The following is a 13,920-nucleotide window of genomic DNA, read 5'->3' as shown; positions in this document are numbered from 1 at the left end:
ACACTTACCTCCTGTAGTTATCTCCAGTGTACTTTGTTTTAATTCTTGGCGGCCTATCACTTGACAGGTGAATGTATGTTCCGTTTTTTCACAGATGGGGATGAGAAACGAGTAGCTGATAGAATTACCTGTGCCTAAGACTGCAAAAATTCAATTTATTAATATGAATATAAAATATAAAAGATTAGCCTTTTGGTGTTTGTTTGATTCAGGCTTACCTTCAAAGTATTCTGAATACAACTCCACTTTGTAGGGTTCGTTGACAGAGCACTCTAGTTTCACTTCTCTTATGTCCTGACAATGGATTTGTCTGCTGAGCGGCGTCAGTTGTATCAGAGGTTGCTCTTGGAGTGTGAAGTTTTTATTGGATCTCTCTCTGAAGATTTTCTGGCCAGACTTCAGCCTACATTCATATTGACCTAAACATCAAAGGGGATTTAAAGTTAATGTGTTAGTTTTTGTCTTTTTTTGGGGGGGGGGGGGGGGATGGGATTTAAAGTTAATGTGAAGTAGCAACACCGGGTTAGGATTTTTGATTACATATGTACATTCTTTTACACATGCTTTGATACTTTGGGTTTTATTCATATTGTGATATTCACGATTTGGTTTTATTTGATTGCCATTGCTGTTTTTAACAGTACTCTTGGGGCCAGATTTACTAAAGGTTTGCGTGTGCACAGTTGATACCACCAGCAAAAAAAGTGCTATCTGATCGACTAACGGCGCGTAGTGAGGGTTGCTCAAATGAGCAAAACAACACGCATTTTCCATTTAGTACGTTTGCCTTAATGAATATGCAATATGGGGCGTTTCTGCACTAACGTCCAAAATACTGGGAGGAGAAAATGCAAACAAGTTAAGTTAGTACACGCATTGTGATTTACCAAACCTGGCAAAAATTGCGGTGATTGTGAATTTAACACCTTTGAAAAGAACGTGCTAACCCAGGAGACCAGTGTTACACACAACAGGCTGCTGTTATTGTAGGAGGAGACATAGGCACAACAAAAGAAGGCATAAAGATCGCGTTTTTCCCCACAAGTGTTTACATGTTTCAAATGACAGAAAAATAAATGGCATGCATTTATTTTTTAATTTGATTCAATATTCTAATCGTTAAGGAAGAGAAACACCATGATTAAACTACAGGCTGTTGTTGCCAAAGCCTACAGCCAAACAAAACTGAACATCCACAGCCTCTGCATTCAAAAGAATTTCAACATTGACATTTATTTCTTCCTATTTCCCTCTTTTCACCAACATTATATTTTAAACATGGATTTCCTTTTTCTCGGGTTGCGCGTCTCTCCCGCAGCTCGCCCCCTCCGGTGCGCTCCTCTCCATAGTGCGCTTGTCTCCTCCCTCTAAAGCCCACTGCTGCTACTCTGTAGGACGCTTGGATTGGGGTACCTCACCACTGTTTGTACCCCCGTCTTCGATACCTTTTTCCAGGGCATTTATGTCCGATCAGACACAGCGCTGGCCAGCTGTCTGGTGAGGACACAGTGCGCACCTCCTGCGCAATGTATGACACTTCATTCTTAAGATTGAGGGAAGAAAAGAGAGGCCCTGTTTAATGCCGATGTTTTCTTATGACCAAATTTTTCTTTGTAATTAGGGCCCGAGCACGAACCATGCGAGGACCCTCTTGAAACCCTAGCGATTATTATTTTTATTATTTTTCATCCGCCACTTTGCAGCCACTTTTGAGGGCCTGAACGTGCCCGAAAACTCAACAAACTTTCCACGGTCATCAGGTCTCGTGAAAAATGTGATATTTTGGTGGTTTCGTAAACGGAGTTCGCAAAATGGCTCAGTGAAATTGAAATTTTCAAACTGACCTCCTCATTAAAGGTTTTTTCACGTACACTCACGAAAATTGGTACGCATATTAAGCTTGTCAGGACAGACTAAAAATCCTCTTGCAGCGTTTCAAAAAACCCGACAGGAAGTCCACAAATTAAAGTTGATCTTAACGATAACTAATCGCAGATTTCAGCCTTCCTATTTGAAGGATCTTGCCCGAGGGCGCTCATCCGATCGATGCAAACTCAGTGTCAGTGCGTTCTAGACAGGCTCATCATATCTTGTTGTGCGCTGCACGTTATTTCGTCAAAGGGCGTGGCCGTGGCGCGTGCGTTTTAAGTTTTTTGAGCGTTTTGGCAACTAGTCTTCAATCATATTACAATTTCTCATGCATGATACGGGACCCGCCCTGAACACATCCATTGATTAGTCACAGCGCCACCTGTTCACAACAGGAAGTTACTGCTTCTCAATTAACGTCTCAACGTCCAACGCTGTCGCCATACGGACGCGTCGCTCGCCATCCAACAGGAAGTAGTTTTTTTCATGGGCTTAACATAGTCGTACTGTCCCGAAACTTCATACATATAATCCTGGTAGTAAAGTCAAACATCTTATACCGTTTAAGTGAGTGGGCGTGGCTTAATGGCTTAGTGGCGCCCCCTACAATATTTAAAACATTCAGCCCCCGCAGCATGTTGAACCTACAATTCTGAATTTTACTATGCATTTCCAACATGACAAAACCTACAAAAAAGCCTCTTCAACCCACGCCCAAAATTCAACAGGAAGTCCACAAATCACATCGCCATCAAACACGAAGTGGCTGTAACTCTTATATACTTTGTCTGATCTTCTTGAAATGACATAGGTATGATCAGGGTTGGCCTCTGAACACATTGACATAACAATAATTTACATTAACCATAGCGCCCCCTACTGCAAGGAATAAGTACTACATATTATATACTTTGTCTGATCTTTTTGAAATTTCTCAGGTATGTTCAGGGTTGGCCTCTGGACACAATGACAAAACAATAATAAAGTTTAACCATAGTGCCCCCTACTGCAAATAATAAGTACTACCTCCCACATACAATGTCAGATTTTCATCAAATTTCACATGAACAATGTAAGTACTGGCCTGATCACATCTAACCTAATACAATTATGCCACTAACATAGCGCCCCCACTGGAAAGAGGCGGTACTGCATCTCAGATACGTTGTCTGATCTGATTGAAATTTCACATGTATAATCAGGGTTGGCCTCTGAACACATTGACATAACAATAGTCAACTTCAACAATAGCGCCCCCTACTGCAAAGAGTAAGTACTACATCCTATATAAAATTCTCAATTTCCTCCAAATGTCATAGCTATCATGACAGTGCCAGCCTGAACTGCTCTACGTCAAAATTTTAAATGATCTTCATTACGTTGCCTATTTCAACATGCCAGTACTGCGACTTTTACACAAATCGAACTGCACGGCCTGCTGCTTAGCCACGTCAAGCTGCAGCTGCACTCCCGCGGTTGTGACACACCCCGACATGCACAGGGGTGCGAGGGCCCTTCATGACAAAACCTACAAAAAAGCCTCTTCAACCCACGCCCAAAACTCAACAGGAAGTCCACAAATCACATCGTCATCAAACAGGAAGTGTCTGATCTTCTTGAAATTACATAGGTATGATCAGGGTTGGTCTCTGAACACATTGACATAACAATCATTTACTTTAACCATAGCGCCCCCTACTGCAAGGAGTAAGTACTACATCTTATATACTTTGTCTGATATTTTTCTAATTTCTCAGGTATGTTCAGGGTTGGCCTCTGAACACATTGACATAACATTAGTCAACTTCAACCATAGCGCCCCCTAATGCAAGGACTAAGTACTACATCCGATATACTTTGTCTGATCTAATTGAAATTTCACATATATGATCAGGGTTGGCCTCTGAACACATTGTCATAACAATAGTCAACTTCAACCAAAGCGCCCCCTACTGCAAGGACTAAGTACTACCTCCCATATAAAATGTCACATTTTATTCAAATTTCACTTGAATGATCTCAGTACTGGCCTGCTCACATCTAACCTAATACAATTGGGCCACTGACATAGCGCCCCATACTGGAAAGACACTGTACTACATCTCATATACTTTGTCTGATCTGCTCCAATTTTCACAGGTATAATCAGGGTTGACTTCTGAACACCATCCCAAAACAATAATAAAGTTTAACCATAGCGCCCCCTACTGCAAAGATTAAGTACTACCTCCCATATACAATGTCAGATTTGCTCCAAATTTCACAGGTATAATCAGGGTTGGCCTCTGAAGACAGTCACATAGCAATGACAAATTTTAACCATAGTGCCCCCTAGTGCAAAGAATAAGTACTACCTCCCATATAAAATGTCAGATTTTCTCAAAAGTTCACATGAACAATGTCAGTACTGGCCTGATCACATCTAACCCAATACAATTATGCCATTAACATAGCGCCCCCTACTGGAAAGAGGTGGTACTGCATCTCAGATACTTTGTCTGATCTGCTTAAAATTTCAGTAAATCAGTAAATTTCAGTTTCAAGTATGATCAGGGTTGGCCTCTGAACACTTTAACATAACTATAGTCAGCTTCAACCATAGTGCCCACTACTGCAAGGACTAAGTACTACATCCTATATACTTTGTCTAATCTGATTGAAATTTCACTTGTATGATCAGGGTTGGCCTCTGAACACATTGACATAACAATAGTCAACTTCAACCATAGCGCGCCCTACAGCAAAGAGTAAGTACTACATCCTATATACAATGCTCAATTTCCTCCAAATTTCATAGCTGTCATGACAGTGCCAGCCTGAACTGCTCTAAGTCAAAATTTTAAATGATCTTCATTACGTTGCCTATTTCACCATGCCAGTACTACGACTTTTACACAAATCGAACTGCACGGCCTGCTGCTTAGCCACGTTAAGCTGCAGCTGCACTCCTGCGGTCGAGACATACCCCGACATGCACAGGGGTGCGAGGGCCCTTCATCACTGCTTGCGGTTTTAATTTAAATTATTATTCTAAAAGGTTGTATCAAAAGAGCAGCCATTGGCCTGTGTGAAAATGATGAAAGGAGAACCCTTAAAGCCTTTTCCTCTGCCACAAAAGAGACAATTTCCTCCCAGTCATTGTGGTTCTTTCTTCCAAGAAGCCCCAGTTTCTTGAAATGTCTTTTCAGGGTCCTGATACTTATGACAATGTGATGATGATTTGTGAAAAGAATGTGTGGTTTACCTCTATCAAAGTATAACTTCAAAAGATGCTCCACGTTTGTCATTTTTGAAGAGACGGCTGCTCTTCTGATATAACTATAGACTAAAATAACAACATTAATCTTGTATATTTCTGACTTTAAGAAATGAAGACAATTTTAATCTTGAAATTTTAGATAATTTTTTTCTTTAACATGGCCCTAATCCTCCGTCATACTGACCACCTTTCAGGCACAATAGACTGAATACAGGTTATGGTATCCTTGTGAAAATGAAGTAATTCATGAAAATAGGACTGACCTGTAGCAGGCAAAGAAGAGGTCCAGAGTAAAGCCACTATAGAAGAGAAGAAAGTGCAGACATATAAAAGTCATTTTTTCTCCTAACTCTCTCTCAATATTTGAATCAATTGAGTATAATAAAGTGAGTAACTATTCTGTTAACCTGCTTTCAAATGTTAAATATTAGAAAAATGTGCCTTACCCAGGGTCAAGTAAAGGTGTTTCTGTTGTATGCTCCTCATGGCTGATGTATAGGGTGCATGTATCATTATGAAAGGACAGACAGAAAGTGACTTTCCAAAAGCCCACAGACACACTTAACTGTCTTTTCTTAAATACTTCCTCTTTAATAGTGCTGATGATTTTTTTTAAAGACGACATATTGTACACTTTCTCCACCTTTTCAAACAGTCCCCTGTGGTCTAAATGAAACATCTGTGCTGTGCTTTGGTCAAAATATAACATGAATCAAGCACCAGAGGAGGTTTGTGACCCTGTATAAACCACCTCTCTCAGAATGCTCCGTTTTGGTGTGTGTGTCTCTTTAAATGCAATGAGCCCCCCTGAGTTTTCCTGTTAGACATCACTCCTCTGTAACGAGAATAAAGAGGAGCAAATTTGACACAGTGTCCGTAGACAATCAAGTTACCCAAATATATGTTCAAAAACATTGTGCAAGTGGATTGTTGTCCCCTTTAAATAAAAAGTACTGTTCAGTAGAACTCAGCAGCTTAAATTGGTTTACACATCTTTTTTTTTTGTCTGTTAAATTAATTTTAAAAGGCTACTTTTGGGTCCTCTCCCTTTGTGATTAAACCAGTAATACCATCATGCTAAAACTTGTTTCAAAACATAGAATGTCTTAACCAACACAAAACCAAAACAACAGTTTTGTCTTGATACTTCTTCTTTATACTTCCTCTATATGCATTATCAGGCGCGTCTCACCTGTGGGTGTTGCGACACTGAAACTTATTTTCATCCCCCACACTTTTTGACTTTTTACCGGTGGAGTCATCGATGAAAACCTATTGGTCAAGTAAGATTTATTAAGTGACAATTAAGCCAATCATGGCTGTTTGGTTACAGTTGAAGCACGGTAAAGTTACATGCATTTAGCAGTAATCCTCCTTTCACTCATCACTGGCTGAGTCAGAGCTCAGAGCTAACAAATGGATCCACAACATGTAGCATCCTTCTGAAAGAAAGTTAGTCACCCAAACATGTTTTTAAGATAAATCCATCTCACAAAACAATGTAAGTGTAACATTTTCTCCTCTTGGTTTTTCTTTTAGCTGTATTTATTTACTCCCGTAACTTTATGATGAAGCGGAAGTCCCCTTTGCAGTTTTTCAAAATAAAAGCACATTTTATATGAAGACCAGAAATAAAGTGACTGAGGCATACAGCAATACTGTAAGCAAAATAAAAGCATCACATAGAGCAGTTTTGAATCTCGTTTTTAGAGCTTGAAGGCTTTATATGCGATTTTTCACACTTAAATGTAGTATAAATTTTCCTCTGAAAATAACTCTGTGAGTCATGACTGTCTACAATGGGTGTAACACCCGAGTCCCACTGTCTGTGATGTTTTCCGAGTTTTCCGAGTCTTGTCTTCAGTTTGTTTACATCGCCGGGACGGCAGCAGACTCCTCCCCTCGCGTATAAAAGTTGTTTAATTGAGGGACTAGAGAAAAGAAGAATAACATACTGTACTCACTGCTTAACTGCGTTTCTAGATCACGGTCATTTCGGGTAAATTTACATGCAGTGTGAAGATACGAGCATAATAAAGATCACTAGCATTAGCATGCTAACACATCAATGTACTGCGAGTTGTTTTGGTTTCATGCTGGTGCTCAAGGGCGACATCTGCTGGATCAAAAAATCGCATATAAAGCCTTTAAGCTAACTGGGTTACTCACAATGGATGTTCATAAAGTTAGTGTCTAACTATCTTTTGTAACTTTGTCTTGTTGTATGATGTGTCAGCTAACATTAGTTATTGGACATTAAATGAAACAGAATGTGTTGATTTGTTAGAGGGTGGTAATTTACTAGCATTAGAACACCCGCACTTTTAAAATCGCTGCTCCACCCCTCTGATTTTTTTTAAAGAGGACATATTATCCCCCTTCTCCACCTTTTCAAACAGTCCCCTGTGGTCTAAATGAAACATCTGTGCTGTGCTTTGGTCAAAATATAACATGAATCAAGCACCAGAGGAGGTTTGTGACCCTGTATAAACCACCTCTCTCAGAATGCTCCGTTTTGGTGTGTGTGTCTCTTTAAATGCAATGAGCCCCCCCTGAGTTTTCCTGGTAGACATCACTCCTCTGTAACGAGAATAAAGAGGAGCAAATTTGACACAGTGTCCGTAGACACTCAAGTTACCCAAATATATGTTCAAAAACATTGTGCAAGTGGATTGTTGTCCCCTTTAAACAAAAAGTACTGTTCAGTAGAACTTAGCAGCTTAAATTGGTTTAAGTTTACACATTTTTTTTTTTTGTCTGTTAAATTAATTTTAAAAGGCTACTTTTGGGTCCTCTCCCTTTGTGATTAAACCAGTAATACCATCATGCTAAAACTTGTTTCAAAACATAGAATGTCTTAACCAACACAAAACCAAAACAACAGTTTTGTCTTGATACTTCTTCTTTATATTTCCTCTATATGCATTATCAGGCGCGTCTCACCCGTGGGTGTTGCGACACTGAAACTTATTTTCATCCCCCACACTTTTTGACTTTTTACCGGTGGAGTCATCGATGAAAACGTATTGGTCAAGTAAGATTTATTAAGTGACAATTAAGCCAATCATGGCTGTTTGGTTACAGTTGAAGCACGGTAAAGTTACATGCATTTAGCAGTAATCCTCCTTTCACTCATCACTGGCTGAGTCAGAGCTCAGAGCTAACAAATGGATCCACAACATGTAGCATCCTTCTGAAAGAAAGTTAGTCACCCAAACATGTTTTTAAGATAAATCCATCTCACAAAACAATGTAAGTGTAACATTTTCTCCTCTTGGTTTTTCTTTTAGCTGTATTTATTTACTCCCGTAACTTTATGATGAAGCGGAAGTCCCCTTTGCAGTTTTTCAAAATAAAAGCACATTTTATATGAAGACCAGAAATAAAGTGACTGAGGCATACAGCAATACTGTAAGCAAAATAAAAGCATCACATAGAGCAGTTTTGAATCTCGTTTTTAGAGCTTGAAGGCTTTATATGCGATTTTTCACACTTAAATGTAGTATAAATTTTCCTCTGAAAATAACTCTGTGAGTCATGACTGTCTACAATGGGTGTAACACCCGAGTCCCACTGTCTGTGATGTTTTCCGAGTTTTCCGAGTCTTGTCTTCAGTTTGTTTACATCGCCGGGACGGCAGCAGACTCCTCCCCTCGCGTATAAAAGTTGTTTAATTGAGGGACTAGAGAAAAGAAGAATAACATACTGTACTCACTGCTTAACTGCGTTTCTAGATCACGGTCATTTCGGGTAAATTTACATGCAGTGTGAAGATACGAGCATAGTAAAGATCACTAGCATTAGCATGCTAACACATCAATGTACTGCGAGTTGTTTTGGTTTCATGCTGGTGCTCAAGGGCGACATCTGCTGGATCAAAAAATCGCATATAAAGCCTTTAAGCTAACTGGGTTACTCACAATGGATGTTCATAAAGTTAGTGTCTAACTATCTTTTGTAACTTTGTCTTGTTGTATGATGTGTCAGCTAACATTAGTTATTGGACATTAAATGAAACAGAATGTGTTGATTTGTTAGAGGGTGGTAATTTACTAGCATTAGAACACCCGCACTTTTAAAATCGCTGCTCCACCCCTCTGATTTTAAAGAGGACATATTATCCCCCTTCTCCACCTTTTCAAACAGTCCCCTGTGGTCTAAATGAAACATCTGTGCTGTGCTTTGGTCAAAATATAACATGAATCAAGCACCAGAGGAGGTTTGTGACCCTGTATAAACCACCTCTCTCAGAATGCTCCGTTTTGGTGTGTGTGTCTCTTTAAATGCAATGAGCCCCCCCTGAGTTTTCCTGGTAGACATCACTCCTCTGTAACGAGAATAAAGAGGAGCAAATTTGACACAGTGTCCATAGACACTCAAGTTACCCAAATATATGTTCAAAAACATTGTGCAAGTGGATTGTTGTCCCCTTGAAACAAAAAGTACTGTTCAGTAGAACTCAGCAGCTTAAATTGGTTTAAGTTTACACATTTTATTTTTTTGTCTGTTAAATTAATTTTAAAAGGCTACTTTTTGGTCCTCTCCCTTTGCGATTAAACCAGTAATACCATCATGCTAAAACTTGTTTCAAAACATAGAATGTCTTAACCAACACAAGACCAAAACCACAGTTTTGTCTTAATACTTCTTCTTTATACTTCCTCTATATGCATTATGTTTCCTCAAATACATGAAGATGTGAAGCTCTTTTGGGAGGTGCTCTCATCACATTGCCTAGTAAGTATCTTGAATGTCTCTTTAGTCAAGTTCAGTTTATATTCACAGAATATATCTTACTTCTCTATACAAGTATACAAGTGAGAATATGGAGAATGGGAAGTTTGGAGACATTGGAGAAATCCTTTAATTAGGGCCCGAAGCACTGACAAGTGCGTAGGACCCTATTGAAACCCTAGCGATTATTATTTTTAGGGCCCGAAGCACTGACAAGTGTGTAGGACCCTCTTGGAACCCAAATGATTAATAGGGCCCGAGCATGAATTATGCCATTAACATAGCGCCCCCCACTGGAAAGAGGTGGTACTGCATCTCAGATACTTTGTCTGATCTGCTTAAAATTTCACAAGTATGATCAGGGTTGGCCTCTGAATACTTTAACATAACAATAGTCAACTTCAACCATAGTACCCCCTACTGCAAGGACTAAGTACCACATCCTATATACTTTGTCTGATCTGATTGAAATTTCCTATATACAGTGCTCAATTTCCTCCAAATTTCAAAGTTATCATGACAGTGCCAGCCTGAACTGCTCTAAGTCAAAATTTTATGTGATCTTCATTATGTTGCCTATTTCAACATGCCAGTACTACGACTTTTTCACAAATCGAACTGCACGGCCTGCTGCTTAGCCACGTTCCACTGCTGCTGCACTCCCGCGGTTGCAACACACCCCGACATGCACAGGGGTGCGAGGGCCCTTCTTCACCGCTTGCGATTTTAATTAATGTTGTGTTTATGTAATTTCTTAAGTGTCCTTACAAAGGTCAGACAGGGAGTGTTTTGCCTTCCAGGCTATTTCTATGTTTTATAAATATTCAGTTTTTCTGTAATTTAGCTCCCCCTACTGTATAGGGGTGATTTTGCATCACTTCCTTTAGGAACAGGAAGTAGGAAGTTTTAGTATGCACATGGTCTAGGGCCCTTTTTCAAACCAACCCCTACACCTTCCCCCTCCGTGACGTAGTGCACTCCGTTAGAAGTCACACTCGCAGCTGAATGAAGTCCCCTTCATCAAGGTGTAGGGTAGAAATACAGCGGCAGGCTTTGGGAAAAACTTCCCTCTCTCAGGTGGAAACGGGAACTGTATGTTACCATGGTTACTCAGCGGTATCTTGCGGGAACAACTTTTTTTTGTAGCTAATGCATTCTGTAAAAATCTTTATGTAGTCTAGATTATTCTTCTTCTTTAGTTATATTAGTGTAGACTTATAACAAAACTATTAGATTGAGCCTACATTGTTTATTGTAATTTATAATTTCAGTTAATTTATTGCAATTTCATAGAACAGGGTGTCCTAAATTAATGCAAAGACAAGGATAATATTGTTGAACATCAGAGCAGCAAAAAGTGTATTTTTTATTGTTGAATTGAGATTTCACAAAGACATCAAAAGTAGAAAAATAAGAAATAAATAGAAAACAGCGAAAAGTTGTCTGCAACATGATTTAATATTCTTTTGTTTTTGCAACAGTCCCTGTAAATATAAAACACTTTAAAATAAATAAACATATATTTGATCCTCAATACACATTTGAAGTTGTTAACGACTGTATGACGATATTAAGTGTCTATCTTAGTTGGAGCAGTGTTTGTAGGCACTTGCACGGAACTCACAGGTTGCTTCATCCATGACGACCGGACACAATAGGCGTTGCACGTGATCCGAAAGTCGGCATCGGTGCAGTCGCTGGTGGAGAGTTTTATAACCCACTCCCCGCTAATTGGTTTGGGACGGACTTAAAATGGCGGACCCTCCGCGAGGACGCGCAAACGCAAATTTGTGGCAGGAGCTCAAGAGTAAATCCAGTGCCATCCAGTTGTTTCTCCAGCAGAGGCATTCCTTGTAAGTTGTTCAGATGTTTATTTAGGTTTTCACCTTAAGATATTGGAAAGTATTTTTGTTATATTATTACATTTGCATACATTAAAGGCTTTATATGCGATTTTTCACACTTAAATATAATAGAAATCAAGTATATCCTCTGAAAATAACTCTGTGAGTCATGACTGTCTACAATGGGTGTAACACCTGAGTCCCACTGTCTGTGATGTTTTCAGAGTTTTTGTTCTGTATGTTGACATAGCCGGCCCGACGGCTGACTCATCCCCTCGCGAATAAAAGTTGTTTAATTGAGGGACTAGAGAAAAGACGAATAACACACTGTACTCACTGTTTAACTGTGTTTCTAGATCACGTTAATTTCAGGTAAATTTACATGCAGTGTGAAGATACAAGCATAATAAAGATCGCTAGCATTAGCATGCTAACCCACAATGCACCGTGAGTTGTTTTGGTTTCATGCTGGTGCTGAAGGGCGACACCTGCTGGATCAAAAAATCGCCTTTAATGCATGTCATTTAAACAATTAAGACACATCTTCAAGCATAAAAGTTAGTTACCTTGTTTATAATTTTGATGATTACAAATGATCTTTGTATAAAGGACATCTTGTTAATTGTGTTGTACCAATCTATATTTTCAGTTTCACTCCTGATTCTTAACCACATGCACATTGAGTCTGGAATAAATTAAGGAGCTAGAACGCTACATCCTGACTCCCGTGTCGTTTTATATGGAGTTTGGCTGGCTGTCTAGTTGAAGTTACGACACCTCAGCAGGGACAGTACACGAGTTGTCATAGCAACACTAAATAATGTGTGCACTAATATGAGGATTGTTAATAACTTTTGAGCAGTAGTTTCCTGTTTATGTCCTAAAAGCCTCAGAATAAAAAAAATATTTTTTATGTGTGAAATGAAATCAACCTTTAAGAGTAAAATTAGAAGCCACCATGTTTTCTTTATAGAATAGAATAGAATAAATCTTTATTGCCTTCAGCTCTCCAGGCAGTCAATAACTATTTGGGAGGAGAGAGTGGGGGATGCTGCAGTGTAGCTGAGCTAGTAGCATCTGTAAGTTGTTGTGATGTGTGTTTTCCTGAGCAGGGCATCAGGTGATGATTTATTTGACAGGATAAGGTATCAATGTTGATAATTTCAGCAGTACCATTGATCATTAAATAATAATAACAATAATAATACATTTTATTTATAAGCGCTTTTAAAAACTCAAAGACACTTTACAATAGTTAAAACATAAAGAACAGCACAGTAAGGACAGACTAACGGACATCGCAGCATTACACACAAATCATAAAGATAACAACAATAAAGATAACAACAATAAAGGTAAACTACAGAAAACAGAAAATACATCACAATCATACATTAAAAGCTTGTTTAAAGAGGTGAGTTTTGATAAGTGATTTGAAAGTAGGAGGGTCGGTGCAGTGTTGAATGTGTGTAGGGAGTGAGTTCCAGAGGGAGGGGGCAGCTATGGAGAAGGCTCTGTCCCCCCAGGTTCGGTGCTTGGTTCTAAGAGGGGGAGATAGGAGGTTGGCTTTTGAGGAACGGAGGCTGCGTGCAGGAGTGTGAGGGTGAAGGAGAGCTGTGAGGTAGGAGGGGGCCTGGTGGTTAAGGGCTTTATGTGTGAGGAGAAGGATTTTGAATTGAATACGGTAAGGGACAGGGAGCCAGTGGAGATTATGCAGGACAGGGGTGATGTGTTCGCGTATTCGGGTGTGGGTGAGGAGGCGTGCAGCAGAGTTTTGAATATATTGAAGTTTATTAAGGACTTTGGATGATGTGCCGTAAAGGATGCTGTTGCAATAGTCGAGTCTGGATGTGATGAATGCATGGATTAGTGTTTCAGCAGCAGAAAATGAGAGTAGTGGACGGAGGCGGGCTATATTTTTGAGGTGAAAGAAGGCGGTTCTTGTGAGCTGGGTGACGTGGTGGTCAAAGGAGAGCTGGCTGTCAAAGATGACTCCAAGATTGCGGATATGAGGGGAGGGGGAGAGAGTGGAGATGTCTATTGTGAAGGAGAAGTTGTGAATGGAATTGGTGAGGGATTTAGGGCCGATAATTATTATGTCCGATTTTGCGTAGTTGAGAGAGAGGAAGTTGGTGTGCATCCATGTTTTTATTTCATTGAGGCAGTTCGTCAGGGTAGAGTGGGTTTTTAACCAGGAAAGAGCAGTGCCAGTGA

The 13,920-nt window shown here is 39.7% G+C and overlaps 1 protein-coding gene across 1 annotated transcript in view; it reads right to left on the bottom strand.

Moving 5' to 3' along the window:
* Positions 1–5,682, bottom strand: part of LOC132984433 (uncharacterized) — a 90,575-nt gene extending 84,893 nt beyond the window's left edge. The window contains exons 1-4 of the mRNA XM_061051266.1: positions 5,575–5,682; positions 5,392–5,427; positions 219–419; positions 9–140 (exon numbers count right to left, since the gene is read on the bottom strand). Coding sequence (XP_060907249.1) covers positions 9–140; positions 219–419; positions 5,392–5,427; positions 5,575–5,641 — 436 coding nt within the window. The 5' untranslated portion in view covers positions 5,642–5,682. The remainder of the gene's footprint in view (positions 1–8; positions 141–218; positions 420–5,391; positions 5,428–5,574) is intronic.
* Positions 5,683–13,920: the final 8,238 nt, after the last annotated feature.

Source organism: Labrus mixtus, chromosome 12, assembly GCF_963584025.1.
Source record: "Labrus mixtus chromosome 12, fLabMix1.1, whole genome shotgun sequence".
Taxonomy (NCBI): domain Eukaryota; kingdom Metazoa; phylum Chordata; class Actinopteri; order Labriformes; family Labridae; genus Labrus; species Labrus mixtus.
The sequence above is the reverse complement of the archived record's forward strand: the minus strand, read 5'-3'. Positions and strand labels throughout refer to the sequence as shown.